Source organism: Lagopus muta, chromosome 1 (genome assembly GCF_023343835.1).
Source record: "Lagopus muta isolate bLagMut1 chromosome 1, bLagMut1 primary, whole genome shotgun sequence".
NCBI classification, from domain to species: Eukaryota; Metazoa; Chordata; class Aves; order Galliformes; family Phasianidae; genus Lagopus; species Lagopus muta.
This window is the reverse complement of record NC_064433.1, coordinates 34,955,643-34,975,799: the sequence shown is the minus strand read 5'-3', so window position 1 is coordinate 34,975,799 and position 20,157 is coordinate 34,955,643. Positions and strand designations below refer to the sequence as shown.

The following is a 20,157-nucleotide window of genomic DNA, read 5'->3' as shown; positions in this document are numbered from 1 at the left end:
CTCTGCTGCAGCACTGTCACTTTGACAGGAGCAAGGCAACGTCTGTGCTGAGCACCTTTATCACTTGAACTTTTCCTGAAATGCCACGAATGCTTCTGCACAATCACTAATGCCATGTTGCAGGGCGTGAGGAGCAGCTCCACAAATGCAGTGACTTCCAGAGCACTGCAGTTGGTCTGCAGGGGGGACCATCTCTGCCTCATGTTCTCCATTGAGTCAGTGATTCTCAGACGGTCCAGGATCGTTCATTTTATTGCAAATGCAGACCTTTTTATCCCACAACATGAAGGTTATTTTTCCCAAGCACTGATCTCACACTGTGTTCCAAACAGACCTTCGGTGAAGCCAGCAGAGGTACAAAATGCAGCAATAAAAGGTCATTGTGACTTTTTTTGATAAGGCAGAATAATGATTAAACTACAATGCAGAAAATCCCAAATAAATAGTTTTCTGAAGCTTAAAAGATTCATTAAGTAGAAATGATTCAAGTAGAAAAATACATCTACATAGCTATGTCTATAGACGACATATATTGCATACTTCTCTCCATATGGCTTATTAAGAAAACTATATCTAAACCACATTATTGACAGCTGCTCATCTATAGGCTGCTATGCCATGCGACCAGCAGGTCTTAGAGGGGATTTGCCTCTGGGGCTTAACTTGTCTTTGTTGTGGGTGTAAATTCTACCCCTCAGCCCGCAGTGTTTGTACCAAACACCATTGTATGTGGTTATACAAGGAGTCTCTGTTCCCCAGCTCCACATTCCACCCAGCTCCTCAGCACCAGTGCTATGGCATCAGGCTGTAGTACTGTTCTCCATCCCCAGCTGCCCTTTCTGCTGCACTCCTGCCAACCTCCATACACTTCATGCCATTGCTTCTACGCAGAGCAGACCAAGGAAGCACCCTATACCCAACATACATGAAAGAGCTGATGTACACTTAAAAGCAGATGATCAGAGATCCCTATCACCAGATCTAACTGCAGATTGTGAGGTAACATAACCTGTCTGACATTGCTTTTTTCTCAACCTCCTGTCCTGCTTTCTGTTTCTCCAAGGATACGTGGCCTCCCGGCACTCACATCTGTGGGTGTGTAGCACCTGACCCCCAGAAAGTGACTGCAAGAAAATAGCCTCCCTGAAGTAGGTGTGGAAGATGGCAGCATTGGGCTGCAGAGGGCAGAGGGCCAGCTGCCGGGCAGGCTGCTTCCCTGCCTGACACAGCTCTGGGAGGTACAGCAGAGCCACGGCCTGGTGTATGCACACCCACAGCAGTTTCCCACCGGGCCTCAGCCCAGGGACAGCCATCACACAGCTGGAAGGCTGCAGAGAACAGCCTGGGCTGGCTGCGATCGCGTGTGTGAAGTGGGGATTCAGGAAAGATGCAAAGCAGAAGCCAGTGAGAAGGCCCTGCATGGCTCAGGATGTCAGGGACTATAGTAAACATGGCTACAGAACATAAACACTGCAGCAGCTAAAGATAGCCGTTTGCCAAGGATCTGTATGAAAGGTTCCAGATAAGTACTGGGTGGCAAGTTACACTGTTCAATTGTGTATTTGGCACCTTGCAAGGCAAGTGCATAGAAGTGCTACTCGTCTGCAAAGTCGGTCAAGTCCTGACAGGTATTTCAAACAGCAATTTGATCACAGCCAACATTTCTGCTGAAAATTTAATTAATGTTGGAGTTGAAAAATTCAGTCTTCTGTCGTGTTTCCTTTCTGCAGCCAATCCCCAGCACCGTGCCAGCTGCACGGACCGCACCGACACAGAGCCGTGAGGGGGCATGGAAGCGGCTGTTTGGATGCAGCCGCAGGGCAGTGTGCAGGCCGGGGGGAGGATGGCTCACTGGGGAGCTGAGGGGCGCCGAGCACTGTGGGGCAGAAGGAGGCCTGCGCTACAGGTCACCATGTCTGCAACCATCACCAAACACTCGTTCCATTATCAGGAACATTTCAGAGCTCTTGAGATTAGTGGCTGGTGCCATGTAAACAGAGCCTTATATTGGGCAGACGGAGTTACCACCAGGCCAGCGCGCAGCGGGAGGAAGCCAAGGCCGGCCCCAGCCCTCAGTCTCCGAACAAAGAAGGACCCGAGATGGGCAACAGCCTGAAAGCCATTGTCGCTTTTGTGCCCTCCGATGAGTGCCAGAAGTACCTCCTGGAGGACCTGGAGGAGATGCCCGTGGACAAAATGGTGGATCTGAGCGGCAGACAGCTGCGGAGGCTGCCCCTGCACATCTGCTCCTTTAGGGAACTGGTCAAGCTGTACCTGAGCAACAACAACCTGGCACAACTCCCTCCTGAGCTGGAGCAGCTGCAGAACCTGCAGATTCTGGCACTAGACTTCAACAACTTTCGAGCACTGCCGCTGGCTGTGTGCACGCTGAAGCAGCTCTGCATCCTCTACCTGGGCAACAACAAGCTCTGCAGCCTGCCTCTCGAGCTGCGGCTCCTGCAGAACCTCAGGACCCTCTGGATCGAGTCCAACTGCCTGCAGCAGCTGCCCGAGGTGGTGTGTGAGCTCAGCCTGCTCAAGACGCTGCACGCTGGCTCCAATGCGCTGCGCACGCTGCCCACCCGCCTGCGGCGCCTGCATGAGCTGCGCTCCATCTGGCTCTCGGGCAACTTGCTGGCCGAGTTTCCCTCCGTGCTCCTGCACATGCCTTCTCTGGAGGTGATCGATGTGGACCGCAACGCCATCCGTTTCTTCCCCAGCCTGGCCCACCTGCCCGGCCTCAAGCTGGTGATCTATGACCACAACCCCTGCCGCAACGCCCCCAAGGTGGCCAAGGGGGTGCGCAGGGTGGGGAGGTGGTCGGAGGAGAGCCCCGAACCCCGCAAGCGCTCCGGGGCTGTGATTGAAATCTCGCTCAGTGAGAGACCGTCACCACCTCCTGCCAACAAAGCTGAGCCAGAAGCGGAGGCCTGCTGATCTCTGCCGGCCCACAGCACGACAGAGGAAGCAACGTGCAGCAGAGCTCTGTTCTTACAGCTGCTGTCTTCTTCCCAGAAGATCTGTGACCACTCTGGTTTTGTTGTTGCCAAGTAGCAGTTAGAATGATTGCGAAGGCAGCTGCATGCGGTTCCGCTGGTTCTTGTGCCTGTAGGGTCTGCCTTAGGGGCAGCTGCGCGTGCCGAGGTTTGATGCAGTAACAAAGAAAACCAAAGCCCTGGCTAAAATGGGAGAACCATAGCTGCAGCAGAGGGAAGCCTGCATGTGGAACCAGAGGGCTGGGAGCCCACCTCTCCAGGCTCACGCGGGAGCTGTAGCTGAGGCAAGTTACTGACTGTCCAGCCGGGAACGGCTCCAGCTTGCCAAACTCAGACCTCATCAGATTCCCTTGGAAACGCACAGAACTTCTGTTTTCTAAAGTGTATTTTGCTTTGATTGTGTAGCACAGAACAGAGACGCAGTTCAACGTGTCTTGATATCTAGCTTTTGATTCCACAGCTGTTTACTGGAAGACAGCCCTCTACCACAGGGTGGGCAGCCCTCGGTGCTGCAGGGCAGCCACATCCCTCTCCCCATCTCCACTGTGGTCAGAGCCACCTCCCCAGCACAACAGGCAGCAGTGACGGCTGGCTGCCCCTGAAACCTTGGAGCCAGTGCTGGTTTGTTTCTGCTTAACGTCATTCTCAAAAAATTCTCTGAAAATATATACTCTATTCACACTTGCTGGCTTGTTAAATGAAGTCTGCATTTGGATCTGGCTGGCACCTGAGTGTACTTGCAATATTCATTAAATAAAGCGTTCCAGAGTCTCATCAGACTGTCTCGCTTTGTAACTACCTGCACCCTCCCTTTCCCCAGTCCTTACCTAAACTTTTTTCCCACAATCTATTTCTTTTTGCAAACAGGACAAGAATTTGGGGCTTTAACTCAACATCCTACAGAACTACCTTAGCACTCTGTTTAGTGGGTGGTGGGGGAATATGTGCTTTCACCTGTTCCTTGAAGGCTTGCATTGAGGCAGTACTGTCACTGCAGTAATTTGAAGTCTATTTTGATTTGGAGGAGTATTTTGAGTCCATTCTCTTCATTTCAGGAAGAAAAACCATTTGCACAGATAGATACTTTCCTGATTTCAAATTAATCTTCCTGCTTTGGCAGACAGCCCGTGTCATTTGCCAAGGTGCTGTGCTGTCTGCAAAGGGCCAGATGGGTCACCGAGCTCAGCCAGCTCCTTTCTGCAGGCTGCCATGCAGACGGGGCGCCGCCACTCGGCCCTACTGTGAATCGCCTCCAGAACTTACGTGAAGGCTGCCGTTGGAATCGGGCTTCAGTGCTGCTTCAGCTAAAGGCACCACTAGCCTAACAAGGAAAAGCATTACCTTTGCACCAACTACCGGAATAGGAAGGAATGTACAGTTCACAACAGAAACGGGGCTAAAGGGGAAGAAAAAAGGGAAAGCAATGCAGTTTGGCACAATTCCCCACCAACTGCCCTAAGTTTAATAATAGGTATTTGCAAAGACAGGCAGCCTGTGTCGATAACCTAACACACACACAGACTCTTCAATCCAGCATGTTCATACTTCTTCCCAACTATTTCCCTCTGAAGCATCCTACACTAAATTTGCAGTGCAAAAGGCTGCAGTGTGATTTAAGTTACTGTTACGGGCACTGCCTAAATTTCCTCTTCAGCTTTTCACGTTCTTAGCATCAGAAAACAAACAGTACTCCACAATCACTAGAAAAGGCTAACAACTCTAGAGCCTATTTCTTGGATTTCAATTCCAAGGGTATACGGCCAGGACTGGAATAAACTGCTTATAAAAACTGAACAAAGTCAACCTAAAGAAGAAGGTGATAATGGCACATACAGCAGGTGAGAGAGCAACCCTAGTATTAACTTTAGCATTCACTTCAAAGCATCTTAAGTCTGAGTGAAGATAAGAAACACAAAGACCAACACAACACTGATGAACTTTATTTTTTATTTCTGTGTATCTTAAGTGGAACATGGAAAGGAACAGAAGCTGTACGGTGTATAAAGCCCATGTTTTATGTGGAAGTGAATCTTACCCACAACACACATAAACCGAAATAAGTTAAAAGAAGCTGAAAACACTTTCTTCTTGCCATTGTTGATGGAGCTGCTCATCTTAAGCTTCTGTTCCATAACCTCACAAAAACTAAATCATTAAAAAAAAATTACTAAGTGAGATCTGGTCCACGCAGTCTCAGGTGCCAGGAGAAGTTTAACATGGGCGATGGTCTGGAACGCGTTTTCTGGGGAGAAAAAAGAAAACTCAGAAAGTTTTCCCCTGTGCTGAGGTTGACCAGCCTCCCCCCACCTCCCTTTATTTTTCAATTGACATTTTGCACTCAGTGCTAGTTTCATCTCACAGCTTTGAGATGGTACTGTCTTTTGTGATAAGACACAAGCTTTGGCCATAGTAAGAAAGAACTGTGAGTCATAAAACAATAAAACATAAAACTACTTTGTAGGGGCACCATAACCTGCCTAGAAGTAAGATTTCTTCCTATGCTTTGCAACAAACACAATTTTGTTTTAGGTGCAGACTCTATTTCAGAAGCAGCTGCACTTTCAACTATGCATTCTTCTAAAGAAAAGTCCCCTACATTTTGGTCAGCCCCTTCTGCAGATGTTTTAGTACTCTAAGTGGCACATGAGGAGATGGTGCCTTCACATTAAGTAGGCATTTCTCAGGAACACTATTCTGAGTGCACTGATGGCTCTAAAGGCCTGTTCATATTGCTCATACAAAAATAAATCGCATATAACAAGTGCTGGCATGTCAGATGTCAATCTTCATTGATATAAAATAGTTTTAGAACGAGACTTTTTCTGCAGTCACTCTTGCATGGAAGGAGGTCACTGCATACTGCTGGAACTGACCAATGCAGACATCCTAGTCATACCTCGGTGCTGCTTTAATGATGTCATCTACACGAAGAATCATTTCTGCTGCTTCAGCTGCACTCAGCAGAACTTGTCTCTTGACTTGGAAACTTTCTGTTACTCCCAATGCCGCCATGTCTCCAATGATCCCCTCTTTCATATCTGAAAGAAAGCACAGGTTAAGAAGTAGTTTGTTTTGTATGGATTTTTTTCCTTCTCTTGCTTACTTGGAAGGAAATTACCAGAAGCTGACAACCCAACAGCTTACCTGCTCAAATGAACCATACTGATAGTAGGGGAGGTATTAAATAAAGTAATTCACATAAAGGTCCCTGCCTTAAGTTCAAAATTCCTCTCCAATTTTTTTTATTATTATTTTTTAGAGGAGCACACTTACTGTGCCATCAATATACTCAGTTCTTCCAGCTGAATTTATCAGTGACAAACAAGTTCAGCAAGTCTAACTCCCCTCCCCCCACTCAAACACCAACCCAAGAACAGAAATAACATCAAGCTCTTTACCAAGTCCATAAGTTGTCTTCCCTTCACTGTGAGCAGCTCTGAGCTGAGAAACCAAATCTGCACTGTCATAGCCAGCATTATCAGCTATTATTGTTGGGATCTAAGCAGATAAACACAAACACAAGTTGGTTTTAATTAACACATGGACTGATTCCTACAGTCAAAAACATCACACACTTCCACACTGCTACTTATTCAGTTTCAAGAAGAGCAGCTGATCAAAACCAGTAGATTATCTGTTGCACTGATCAGAACTGAGGAAACACGATCCAACCCAACCACCTGTTTGTTTAAAACTGGAAGACAACCGCTGAGAGGACAGAAGTGCATCAGCAGATTTGTCACCATGTTTTATATGAACAGAAAGAAATACGACTCTTTGTTAATCGCTTCAAATTACAACTGGAGGATTTGAGAATCCAGCTTCCTGGTCAGCACCAACCACCACATCGCTCTGTTTGCAAAACCTGCACGAGCTGACAGAAGAGGTAATGCCAAGTCTTACTTCACTCTTTAATTACTTTTTTTTTTAGAGAGATGCTTCCTCACAGTCTAATTCCCTAAGGAGGGGTTTCCCTAATTTAAAATAGAGAAATCGGAAGGCAACTGGTCCTCACACTGAGTGTCCGTTAGCAGCATAATAGCCTATAAACTTATTTTCTTGTAGTACTCTAATTCCTACTAAGATGCAATCTCCAGCAGGAGTCTAGAAACTTCTGGATAGCACTACAGCACAAATAAAATCAGACAGAACACAAGGGCTTTTGTAGAAATCCTAATTTTTCATCCAAGATACGTTGCTGTACTTCAGTTCTGAGTTTTGAGAAAACCAGAAGTTGGATAGAGAAGCAACTGCCTGCTATCAGGAGTCAATAAACCAACGAGCTCTTGTAGCTTTACATTAATCCAGCACTCTGATTAAACAAACTTACCATTCGTAAAGCCTTAGCAAAGGACTCCATTGCAACAGATTCTTTGCCAGGTGTTCTGATGGCAAGTTCTGCAACAGCATTAGCCATCAGCATCTCTGAACAACCTGTATGTTGAAGACACACAAGTATTTTATACATGAGTTGAATAGTAATACAAAACGTGTATCATGTCCATAGCACAGAGATTTTAATACTCACCTCCACCATAAACAGTTCTAGTGTCCTTCACAGTCTGGGCAAGAACACAGAGAGCATCGTGCAAAGACCTCTCAGCTTCATCTAGAATTTGTTGTGTTGCTCCACGCAGAACTATGGTACAGGCTTCACCTACAAAGTTCAAATGCAGGAAGATTTAGAACAAACAAACCAAAACAATAAGATGAGTGTTAACATGACACAAGACAACGATATCACAAAGCACCTGAAATGGTTTTAGCTATGGCCGCAATTAAATTCCACATAAAGTAATCGATCTGCAGAGAGGAAGAGGGCAATGACATTTCACAGGCAGATTGAAATGATGTGCACTATACTGCTTTCATCGGTGAGCTGCTCCAAATCTTTCCTCATTTAATAGAAAGTGAATCCTTTACCTCAAAACAAGCACCTGGAAATTTACGGTACTGGTATTTTATTAGAACAAGCGAGCCAGTTCTTCAAGAATGACAGACTGCTACTCCTCTCGTTAATTTAATCACCTCAAATAGAAATCCTGGATACCACACTTGCACTTATGTAGATGTTCAATGTTATGTAAATGAACAGTTTTCAAGCATGAAGATGTATTTGTGCAGGAATCATGCTTTATTGAAGAGCAAGGCATTCAGAAAAAGTTAGATAAGTCATTACATGGCACTGCCATCCTGGTAACTGAACAGTGCTAGCACAGAGTTAACAGATATTGCAGCATGCCATCCCTGTTAAAACACTCACCCATTGCCACACCAGAGAAATGAATGAGTTTATCTTCTCCAATCATGACTTCTTCAATAAGCTTGCAACTTCCTAGCTTTACCAGCTCAGGGTGATCAAAGGTTGATGCAATTTCACCACCTACAAATGTAAGATTATACCAAGTCAAAAAGCACCCTCACTTCTAGCCAACACCAAAAAAGGAAACAAAATTTATCATCCTGCACTTCCCGTGGCTAAAGTATCTTTTCCCTTTTCTACAAAAACTTTTCAACTTTTCACACTTTTCTAACATTTATCAAGCAGGGACTTAATCTGAAGTATTTTTACAACACCAAAGATAATTTAGCCAGTTTGTATTTCTATTTTTCATTTAGTGTCATCACCCTTTGTTCACAGTTGGTAGAAAAAACGTGTTTACATCATTGTGAAGGAAGGATTCAGAATCAATCATTTTACAAGTGAAATGTTATATGTTGAAAACAGAAACTGAGTCATCTGCTATTGAAAGAATGCCAATTTGATAACAACTTAGTGTTAAAGTTACTGATGGTTAATTTCATAGCCCTCCATACATGTCTGTGTGCAAGTTGTGTAAAATAAAGCTTATTCTAAGTGCTTTCCACGTTCACAGATCAATCTTTGGCATTTACTGAAGACAGAAAAAATAACATGGCCCTCCAAGTGGCAGGCAGTACAGCAGTCTACATACCTGTAACAAGAGCCAGACGCTCCACACCAGCAAAGTCTGCATGTTCTATGGCCATGACACCAGCAGCCCCAAAAAGCTGTTCAGGATAGTTGTAGATGAGCTGTCTACAATTAAAGCAAAGGCACAGCTTCCCATTAGAGAAAGAACAGATGTTTTGAAAGATTCTACAACCTTTGTTACCAGAGTAACAAAGGACAGCCAATTCTTAGCAGCATGGACGTAGATTTCTGAAAGCTACAAGCACAGCTGTATGTGAGACACCAGCCACCCAAAGTTACACTCACACACAAGCAAACAGCAACAACAGAAAAAAAAAAAAACTACTAAAAAAAAAAATTCCAACTACTATAGTTCTGAATACATTGCCTGTGATGACACACTATCAATGCTTTAAATTCCAAGCCCTTTGATTCTAGGTGCCTGACAGAAGCTTAGCTGCCAATTCTATACAGGGTGAGCTAGAACAACACGGCAAAGGCTTTCTTCAGTTCCTTACCAACACAAACTCCCAGCAGCACACAACTCTGTGTGTACCTGGCCAGTCTTCTCACACACACACAGCTAAAAGACTACAGAGAAGAGTATGTGCTTCTTTATTTATACGGATTCTCCTCTCTTCAAAGCGCGGTCAACAACCAAATTATTTTTCCCTTCCAAATTAGAGGAGGACTGTAGGAATTCAGAAGCTGGGAGATGACACCTCAAGAAAATAGATACTTATCATCTATCTTCAAAAGAGACAGGTGGCATTTCTGATTACATACAGAGAATATTCTTCCTACTGTAAATCAATATTGCCTTGACCCATCACACATCTCCTCAGTCGTATTTAAGTGGTAAGCATGTGAGATGTGGAAGAGACCTACAGCATGGCTATAAGCAGAAATCAACTCTACCAGTGAATAAATCAGACAATACATTCTAACTAGAATATCATTAGCCTGGCTACAACGACTGATGGCTACCTGAACTTCTTAGGGCAGCCACCACCTGTTTTACAGGGAACACTGCATAGCAATGGGAAGTTAAGAATTCTTTCTGCACTGCTTTGAAGCTTTCTTCCATCAATCCACTCACTGGAGCCCTGCCTCTAGGACTCTACACATCTGTACCACGTCTACTGGACAGACCGCTCTTTTGCTTACACTAGAACAGAACGCAGTGAGATGTGACACAGCTGAAAAGACTCTCAGATTCATAGATCTATCACTAGTTATGCTAAAACTACAGCAACACTACTTAGACTACTTGGGCTTCACCATGGATCCCTAATTACAGAACAGCCAAACAGCCAAGCAGCAGGACAATAGTGTACAGGACATTGGGGGGGCAGGGGGGGAGAGGGGAGGGGAATGGTGCAAAGGAAAGGTGCAAAGGAAACACTCACCTCAGCATCATCTAATTTTACAGATCTAGGTATAAATAATATTCTTCATACACATACAGTATTACAACCTCACTACTTTGTGTTTGCATTATAAACCCTACCTCTTTTCCAAGAAAACATACCTGTTAATAAAGCAGTTTATTCCATGCTTAAGAATACGATCTACTTTCTCCTTCATTTTTTCCTTTTCTGCCTGTTCTATTTCTGCAACCTTTGCTGTAGAGTCCACTCTAACACGAGAGCCAAAAATCTAAATTAAAGAGAACAAGGAGTTCAGCCTGCACAGTTAATTCTACTTATGACAACGCTGTTTCAAAACAGTAGTTCCATCACATACCTTAATCTTGTCTGTATCCATACCAGTATTTGCAATAAGAATCTTTGCGTTCTCAATCCTTTTGGGCTGGTTTACACCAATCTTCTTGTCGAGCAAAAAGCCTGTAGTAATAAAAGATATTGGGATTTTTTTTTTTGAGACTTCAAATTAAGAAAGGACAGCAGTCCATTTATATTATTGCAAAAACAAAACTCTTGTGCTTTACAATTCAGTATTTCCATAGTGATGTCTAACTTGTAACAGCTTCCCTTCTTAAGCACAATTACAGCCAACACACAAACGCTTACCTTCATCTAAGTAAGAATCGGCCAAACTTCCACCAAGTTTCTTAATGATGTGGATAGCCTCCAAGTTTCCAGAACCCTTCAATCTAAGAACAGCTTCTACAGCTAGCTTGACAAAGTGATCTTTATGATGAGTAAGTAATTTTGATGAAAGAGTCGTTCCTGCAATGTTCATCAAGTCTTCACGGAACTTCACTTCATCGTCACTGCAACAAAGGCAGCAGCACAGCTCCATTAGTAGGCCTCAATTTCACAGCCTTAAGTACCACCAGACTATCACTATCATGGCATTTCTGCTTAGTGCTGTGAGATAAGATCCATTACTCATTTTGAAATTGGAGAAGCCACACGTGAAAGGATTTTTTGAAGCTGGTTTTAGTTTAATTTAGCCTAGCTTTTGCTGAAACAGTACTTTGTTAACTGTTGTCTTTACTTTTACAAAATCAATTCAGCCTTACAGTGACTTACCTGCAGTTTGCTGTTTTGATCAGGGACCATAATAGCACATATTCTATCAGCAACCTGCATGTCATGACGACATCCAAGATTTTCAGCTATGTAACATGGCAAAACATTTAAACTTACACTGGTAACTAGATATTGGTGCTTCTTCCTATATCAAGGCTTTAAAAAAATCTTATTTCGCTGTCCTTGTACTAATTGTACCACAATACTGAGCTGGCATTCTATAATGTGTAATTTCACTACAAAAATGGTTCAGACTGATTAAGAACAAAAACGTTGCACTTGGAAAAGCCTGTGCCGTCACGTAAAGGATTCAAACATTCTTAAAATCAGAGCAAGAGATCTGAAATAACGACTCAGACTTTTGGCCTATGGGGAAAATTACTGTTCATTTTCTGTTTCTGAATACCACAAATAATTTTCAATAGTTTTACAAAGCTTCTACAGCTCACCAAACTCAACAGCAGTCTTTTCCTCCAAATGTTCAATTCAATCACTCTGTTTCTTCCAAACAGCAAAAAAATTCCCAGCACTCTTTAAGTCTCACTGGTAAGTTTTCATCTCAAATAGTTTATAAAGAGCTACTGCAACTATACATTACTAACCCATGATCCACAGCTGCTTTCAAGAGTGCCTCTCTGGAAGCTTTTGTGGCTGCCCTCCAACCTGCAATGATGGTCTGAGGATGAATCTTCTTTGAAATCAGCAATTCTGCCTCCTATTTGAACAAAATTAATCATTAGCTTTTTTACATAGGACATTTACATTAACTAGGAAAGACATTTCAGAGTAGTCTGAAAATTCTAAATGCTAGCAAAAGCATCAGAACTATAAAGTGAAGACCTAAGAGAAGAAGAACATTCTAGGCACCTTTCCACTCCCCCCTCCAACCTAGGCAATTATGATCTTGGAATTAAGAAACAAAACTAATTTTAATACAAACAGAAACCAGACACATGCAACAAAACAGCCAACTCTCACTTGATTACACATCCGTTACACATCCGCTCCTTGTTCACTTAAATCTGTAACATAAGGTGGAGTGGGAGCCCAGAGGAGAGCAAGGAACCCCCTCAAAGTTCCTTTTGCAAGGAAGTCGGCAAGCTGACACACCATTTCTCAGATGCTCCTGATCTCAGATCCACAAACCATGACCATTGACTCCCCTGGTACAGTTTGAGTTCTTCAGTTCTAAGATCTATTTCACAGTGACTTCAAATACAGCGTTTGGTAATCTTCAATGTGCTGTGTTTACAAGGAACGTTATGAATTCAGGTCTTGTGCACACAACAGAATTTGACAAGGTTGGTCTTTCCCCTCCTTAACATAGTGGAAAAAGATTTCAAAGGAGCAAAATGAAATATTGAGAATTTTTTTTTTTAACTGCACCAAATCTAAATATTTGTGAATTTATAACTTACATGGACCACAAATATAAAAATATATTTCAAAAAATACATGAAGACAGTACCTAAGGGTTTTTTCCCATCAGTTTAATGGCAATTTGGCAAAGTATTCCTATCCTTTGGGAGCCCACTTCATAAGCATCAGCAACACATCTCCTATTGATATCCCAGGACTATGCAGCCTATATAAAAACATCTAAAAACATTAATACATCACCCTCAGTAACTCAGCTGCCAATACTGTGACAGACGTAGTTCCATCACCAACTTCATCATCTTGAACCTTTGACATATCTAAAAGAAAGCCATTGCATTAATGCTTGGATTCACAACAAACTGAACACCTGTGGCAGCTGTAATCAAGAGTATTTTTCTCTCTTGTTACTTTAAGGAAAAAAAAAGAATTTTACTGCCAAAGAGGCTGTCAAACTGTAACTCACAGAAAAACCTGAGATGCAAATCAAACACAGCACCCTTCAAATTCCCTGTTTGTTTGCAACACAGACCTATTCTAACCTGTCAGTGGTCAAAAGCCATCCCTCTCTCAACCCGTGCCTAAAGATCATCATCAAAATGAAGTAAGGCCAGACAGATGCTCTCAAGTACAGATATGCAATATCTATCACAGAATATGTCAATTTCTCACACCATGTAGAATATTTTTCTATGAAGAAGTTAAAACTACGTAAGAAAGTTGCAAGTGAAGAAATTCCAAGTACGACAATTAGACTGTTAGAAACTCACCAACCAAGACCTTGGCAGCTGGGTTGTCAACTCCAATAGCTTTCAGGATGGTTGCACCATCATTGGTCACTGTCACTGTGCTATCCCTGCCAGTACTCAGGAGAATCTTGTCCTACATGATGCAAGAATTAGAACAGTTTGAAAAATAACTGTTATAACTAAATTATCATACAATGGTTTGAGTTGCAAGGGACCTTTAAAACCATCTAGTTCCAACCTCCTGCCACAGGCAAGATTGCCACCCACCAGCTCAGGCTGCCCAGGGCCCCATCTAACCTGGCCTTGAACACCTCCAGGGATGGGGCATCCACAGCTTCTCTGAGCAGCTGTGCCTGAGAGAGAATTTCTTCCTTATATCTAATCAAACCTGCCCTCTTTCAGTGTAAAAATATCACACCTTGTCCTGTCACTGCACTCTCTTCCCAGCTTTCCTGTAGGCCTCTATTTAGGTACTGGAAAGCTGCACTGAGGTCTCCTGGAGCCTTTGTTTCTCCAGGCTCAACAAGCCTAGCTCCTTCAGCCTGTCACCATAAGAGCGGTGCTCCAGCCCTCTCATCATCCTTGTGGCTTCTACCAGACCAACTCCAATTGCTCCATGCTTTTCTTGTGTTGGGCACCCCAGGCCTGGACAGAGTACTGCAGGCATGCCCTCTTAAGAGAGAACAGGGGGACAAATGCCCTCCCTGTCTCTGCTGATTACACTTCTTTTGATACAGCTGAGGAAACAGTTGGCTTTCTGGACAGCAAACACATGTTGCCGGCTCATATTCAGCTTTTCATTCAATAATCTACCCAGGTCTTCCTCCATAGGGCTGCTCCCTATCCACTCATTGACCAGACCATGTTCATGTTTGGGATTGCCTTGACCCAAGTGCAGAATCTTGCACTTAGCCTGGTAAAAATTCATGAGGTTTACATGGGTCATGGCCACAGATCAACAGGTAGAACCACTGAGAACTTGCAGCTATCTTACCATGCCTTTAGGTCCCAGAGTGCTCTTGACCAGGTCACCAATAGCAATTGCACCAACAAAGGATGACTGTAATGAAAGCAAATATGCCTTAGAAAATTATTTCTACTTTAAAGCAATAAGTAAGTGCTAAGCTATAATTTCCAAGGGGACATCTTAACCAAACTCTTCTACAGGAAAACTCCCAGCAGAATCCAGTTCCAATTTCCTTAAATGCTACATTTCAACAATGAGACAAAATGTATTCCATTTTTGCAGTAAGCACTAAACTACATATCAGAGCCAAAAGACTTCTGAGGAAGTCTTAGGAGGTTCTTGTGAACCTCCAAAGCTGAGATACAGAAGAACTCTGTTGATATATACAAAACACTTCTATCTTCTGCAACAGCAAAAGACAACAAGAGGCAGATGAAGCTCTACATCACCACAAACTGGAAGTAAACTTAAATTTAAAAGAACGACTATCATTACCCAGAGCATCACCAGTTTATCTTAGAGAAGAAACTTACCAACCGAGCGGTTTCTGCCTTCTCTTCATCTGCACCTGCCTTGAAAATGTTCACGGGCGCAAGGGAAAGGGACGCCTACAACAGCGAGAGCAGAGAATACTTCTGCAGCTTTCACAAAACACCGCATTTTAAACACAAAACCCCGACACCAGCAATCTTAAGGAACAGGTTTAATGCTGAAGTAATTCCCGTGGCCCATTTGGCTTTGATAACTAGAACATTAATACTGAATACACCGACTCCTTGTTTGAAATCCGTATCGCGATCTGTTCGCCGACAGATTACGTGAATTACGCGGTGAAGAGACGGTGAGACAGACCGCGGCTGCTGAAAGAGACGCGACCAGAAGCGTGCCGCCATCCCCTCGCTTCCCAGGGCCGGCCCGGGCAGCGCCTCAGGCCGAGCGCCCACCCCGCATCGGCCCCCACCCGGCGCCGGGACCCGCCCGCGGCCTAACGGGCGCGCCTCGTGCGCGCTCTGGAACCTTCCAGGCCCGATCTCCTCCCCCACGCCACACGCGGGCTCCCCCGTCGCTCCGCGCCGCCTTCTTTTTCCTCTCCCCCTGGGATGGAAGCGCCGGGGGCACAGCGCGGGGCCGCCCACCACTCACCATGCTGCCGCGGGACACCCAGCCGCCTCCGGTACGGGATGAGCGCGCACACCGCCGCCACAGCACCAGCGCCCGGCGGAAGTGCCGTCAGAGGAAGCGGCGGAGGCGCCGCGCGGCGCTGTGGGAGCTGTAGTCCCCCGCCGGCGGAGGCGGGAACGGCCGCTGCCGCGCCAACTCCGCGCGGGTTGCCGTGCCCGCTTTTCAATTCCGTCGCGCGCCTGCGGCTGGCCTCCCGGGAGCTTGGCAGCCGGCCTCAGGCTTGTGTCATTGTATCGCCCGTATGGCCCATTGAAAGCAAGCAGAGTTAGATCAGGGAGGCAGTCCTCTCGGTCCCTCTCCTCTCAGTGCTTTCCCATAGGGCACCCGGAGCACTGCTGCCAGTTCTCTGGGAAGTACAGCTGTGCCGGTGCCGACCTAAGCCTGGTGCTGTTATTTTTTTCTGCTAACAAAAAGCCTGCCACCTACAATCGTGGCATCATTAATAGAATCATGAAGGCTAGAAAAGACCATGAAGATTTCTATTCCAATCATCAGCCCACCACTCCATGCTCACGGCCCTCAGTGCCACATGGTTCTGGAACACCCCCAGGAGCAGTGACTCCACCAGCTCCCTGGGCAGCCTGTGCCAATGCCTCATCTCTCTTTCTGAGAAGAAATTCTTCCTAATACCCAGTCTGAACCACCCCTGGTGTAAATTAAGACCGTTACCACTCATCCTATCGCTGTTTCCTGAGAGATGAGGCAGACCCCCAGCTCAATACAACTTCCTTGCAGGCAGTTGTAGGGGATGATAAGGTTTCCCTTGAGCTTCCTCTGGACTGAACAATCCCAGGCCCCTAGCTAATCCTCATAAAGCTTGTGCTCCTGATACTCATCAGCTGGTCAATTATCAGAAGGCTTTGGGGACACCCAATAGAGGCCTTTCAGTGTCTAAAGCTGGGCTACAAGAAAGAAAGGGACAGATTAGCAGGGTCTGTTGTGATGGGACAAGGGAAATGGCTTCAAACTAACAGGGGGGAGATTCTGGTTGGACATAAGGAAGAAGTTTTTTGCAGTAAGGGTGGTAAGACACTGGAGCAGGTTGCCCAGAGTGGTCATGGATGCCCTGTCCTTGGAGATACTCAAGGTCAGGCTGGGGGGCTATGAGCATCCTGATGTAGCTGTAGATGCCCCTGTTCATTGCAGATGGGGTGGACTAAATGACCGATAAGGGTCCCTTCCAATTCACACAGTTCTACAATATACATATAAATTGGTTTGTATGATTTATTCCTCAAGAACATATTCTAACTGGTATTCTCTTGCTCTCAGATTACTTATGCCAGAGATTGGGATTGTACTCTCTCCAATGTTGTGGGTGGGTTGTTTTGTTGTTTTTTTTTTTTTTCTGGCTAAAAAAGCAAATCCTTTTGAGAAAGCACATCCCAAGAAACATCTCTGAGTGTGTGTTCGAGATTCAGGCTGGCCAAAGCCATGTGTCTTTCCCAATGGAGAGCTATAACAACCTCCTAAAACTCTGCCACCTTTCATAGTTGTCTCTCAATGTAAGGATGCCTAATTTAGGATTTTTTGGAAGGTTTTTTTGTTCTATTCAGGGGATGGGACATGGTTTCACTCCAGTCTTGTTCTGAAAATGAGTACTGATTCAATTACAGCATCTTCAGTTTCCATCATAGATAAAGAGAAAAATGTCTGAAGTTTTGGGTTGGGTAACAGACTGGAAAAAAACAAAGATAATAACTACTTTTATCTCAAAGTATTCGTAAGATGCACATTGAATTAATACTGATTTTAATTCACATTTCTGCTATCGTGGTGTAAGTTGAGCTATATAAATGAGCCGCGTTCTGGGTTGTTTTAACATGAACTGAGACAAGTTTTGTGCTTCACAGTTATATGTACAACCCCCAGAAAACCCCAGAGATCAAATAATCAACATAACCTTCTTAGCTAAGATTATTTGCACTTAAAAATACACATACATACTCAATAGCAGATCATGCCAATGCTGAAGCTGTACCTTCTGATCTCTGCTCGTTGCAATATTCTGCTACAAGCAGAAGCTCCTTAAACTGATACTACTTCTCACCTCACCCTGTTATGGGATGACTGTCTAAGAGCAGAGTATGCTGCACGTTTCAGCTCTGGAGCCGACTGTTCTGCATGCATTAGGACCAGAGGGAATGGCTTCAAGCTACGGCAGGGGAGATTCAGGCTGGACATGAGGAAGTATTACTTTTCAGAAAGGGTGGTCAGGCACTGGAATGGACTGCCCAGGGAGGTGGTGGAATCACCGAGCCTGGGGGTGTTCAAGGAAAGGCTGGATGTTGTGTTGAGGGACATGGTTTAGTGGGAGCTATTGGGAATAGGTGAACGGTTGGACTGGGTGATCTTTTAGGTCTTTTCCAACCTTGGTGATTCTATGATTCTATGATTCTATGCTCTGTGCCCCTCAGCTCCAGGTCCAGTGCAGGCCCAACGCTCAGGGAAAACAATCATCACAAAATCCAGCCCTTTGGATGCTGTAGAATAACACATGTATTATTGTGCTTTCAAGAGCAGTCTGTAGCATTATTGGTGGAGAATTGGCTTTTAAACATCATGCAAGTCAACTTCAAAATTTCAGAACACAACATATTTTTACTGGTAACAGCGATGGATTACATCAGTTGCATGATATTTTAGCAACTATATCCCTCACATTATTAATTTTATTTATCACTTATTCGGATTTTACTGTGGAGACAAGCTGAAAGAACTGCTCAGCCTAAGAAGAGAAGGCTCTGGGGAAACCTCAGTGCAGCCTTCCATTACCTAAACAGGGACCTAGAGGAAAGCGCTTTGTCAAGGAGTGTAGTGACAGGACATGGGGTAATAGCTCATTTTAGCTATTATAGCACAGAAAGAGGGCTCGTTTAGATTAGATATAAGGAAGGAATTGTCCACTGTGAGGGTAATGAGACCCTGGCACAGCTGCCCAGAGAAGCTGTGGATGCCCCGTCCTTGGAGGTGTTCAAGATCAGGTTGGATGGGGCCCTGGGCAGCCTGAGCTGGTGGGTGGCAACCAGCCCACGGCAGGAGCTTGGAACTAGATGGTCTTTAAGTTCCTTCCAACTCAAGCCATTGTATGATAATTTTGTTATATGATAGTTTAGTTCTACGATAAATCAGTTACTAATTCAAACTAATCTAAATCTTGCATCATGCAGGACAAGATCACTACATTTTATCATCTCTGGAGGAAATCGTAGAGGCCATCTGGACAGGGCTTCAACCTTGTATTTATTTTTCCTATTACGCTTTCTGAAATCATTGGGTACAACACTAAAAGAAAAAGTTCAGGCTTTATTAAATCTTAGTCATTTAATAACTTGACGGTGATTTGCTAACAAGTAGCAGATAGCAGCAGTACAACAACAAAAATCCAGGCCTATGGGCAGAAGAAAGGAACAGAGCTCTAACAAAAAGGAAACAAAAGCCTGTAGAAAAATTTACAAACACCGGGTCACTGTCTTCTGGATTGTCTTCCCACCACTGAATGGAATACTAGAGGGAAAAAATAGCTATTTATCATTGCCTTGAAGCGGTGATTTGAAGAAAGGCAAAAAAGGCGACTAATGCAGTATGTATCAGCACTCACAGCAGTAAATATTGAAGTAACCCACACATTGTTTTCAATGTAAAATCAATAGTTTATTGCCATGCTACAATTATTATTTTTTTTTTTTTTCCAAATGAAGTTGGCACTGGTAAAGGGGAAAATGCTGTCGTAATACATAACACATCTTTAAAAATGAACATTTGGTAAGCTTTCTCAGTAAGGATAGCTTAAAACAAGGGGGGAAAATTGTTTTTCAAGGTTTTTTTTGTTTTAAGATTAACGTGGAATGGCATAAAAATACACTCTTTCTGCATAGTATAATATAATTTTCTTAAAAGAAATATGGAATGTTTGTAAAAACAAATTCAAACAGGGCAAATTAACTGAAATTTTATAAACAGTTTGGCAATGATACTCTCACTGTTTAGACCTTTTTATATAAAAGAAATAAAAATCTAGAAAGCTACCTTTATACAAAGTTGCTATATTTATGCCTTTAAGTAGGAAAAACATTTTATAATGCAAATTAGGACATACAATAATCTTACAATATCATACAATATAATGACAAGAAAGGAACATACAACATAAGATTTTGGCCTTTGTAGAAATGTGTATTTCTGCATTTAATAAATGCATTTGTGGCACACTGGTGACTATTGTATTCTTATTCCTACCAGCCAGCACACACGATAGAACTGTTGTCAGCTGTATTGTAAGGGCAGCTCCGCAGTTTAGGTAAAACACAGACAATATTTCATGAGACATAAGGTGATGCTGCAGTGGATTGAGATGTAACACGCAAAAAAAGGCAACATGCCTGCTGGTTGAGACATCTGTATCGTGGGGAACTCTACAACATTGCTGTCTTTCATACCAGAGCATTTCATATAC

The 20,157-nt window shown here is 43.9% G+C and overlaps 2 protein-coding genes across 2 annotated transcripts; one reads left to right on the top strand and one right to left on the bottom strand.

Moving 5' to 3' along the window:
* Nucleotides 1-2,044: 2,044 nt before the first annotated feature.
* Nucleotides 2,045-3,770, top strand: LRRC10 (leucine rich repeat containing 10). Its single transcript, XM_048960219.1, has one exon. It carries the CDS (start codon nucleotides 2,101-2,103, stop codon nucleotides 2,935-2,937), a length of 837 nt encoding a protein of 278 aa, XP_048816176.1. The 5' UTR covers nucleotides 2,045-2,100; the 3' UTR covers nucleotides 2,938-3,770.
* A 1,159-nt stretch (nucleotides 3,771-4,929) lies between these two features.
* CCT2 (chaperonin containing TCP1 subunit 2) lies at nucleotides 4,930-15,808 on the bottom strand. Its single transcript, XM_048960192.1, has 16 exons — nucleotides 15,663-15,808; nucleotides 15,053-15,127; nucleotides 14,547-14,612; nucleotides 13,574-13,685; nucleotides 13,047-13,123; nucleotides 12,029-12,141; nucleotides 10,962-11,164; nucleotides 10,675-10,775; nucleotides 10,460-10,587; nucleotides 8,951-9,054; nucleotides 8,260-8,379; nucleotides 7,525-7,653; nucleotides 7,327-7,430; nucleotides 6,395-6,494; nucleotides 5,893-6,034; nucleotides 4,930-5,238 (listed from the first exon to the last, which is right to left on the bottom strand). The coding sequence occupies exons 1-16, from the start codon at nucleotides 15,663-15,665 to the stop codon at nucleotides 5,208-5,210; spliced, it is 1,608 nt and encodes a 535-aa protein (XP_048816149.1). The 5' UTR covers nucleotides 15,666-15,808; the 3' UTR covers nucleotides 4,930-5,207.
* Between the last annotated feature and the right edge of the window lie 4,349 nt (nucleotides 15,809-20,157).

Coding starts and splice junctions, on each gene's coding strand:
- LRRC10 (XM_048960219.1), top strand. CDS start 2,101: ATGGGCAACAGCCTGAAAGCCATTGTCGCTTTTGTGCCCTCCGATGAG.
- CCT2 (XM_048960192.1), bottom strand. Junction 11,165..12,028: donor AAAGCAGCTGTGGATCATGG/GTTAGTAATGTA, acceptor CCTTTGTTGCAG/TGACGATGAAGTGAAGTTCC. Junction 8,380..8,950: donor GCGTCTGGCTCTTGTTACAG/GTATGTAGACTG, acceptor TTACATTTGTAG/GTGGTGAAATTGCATCAACC.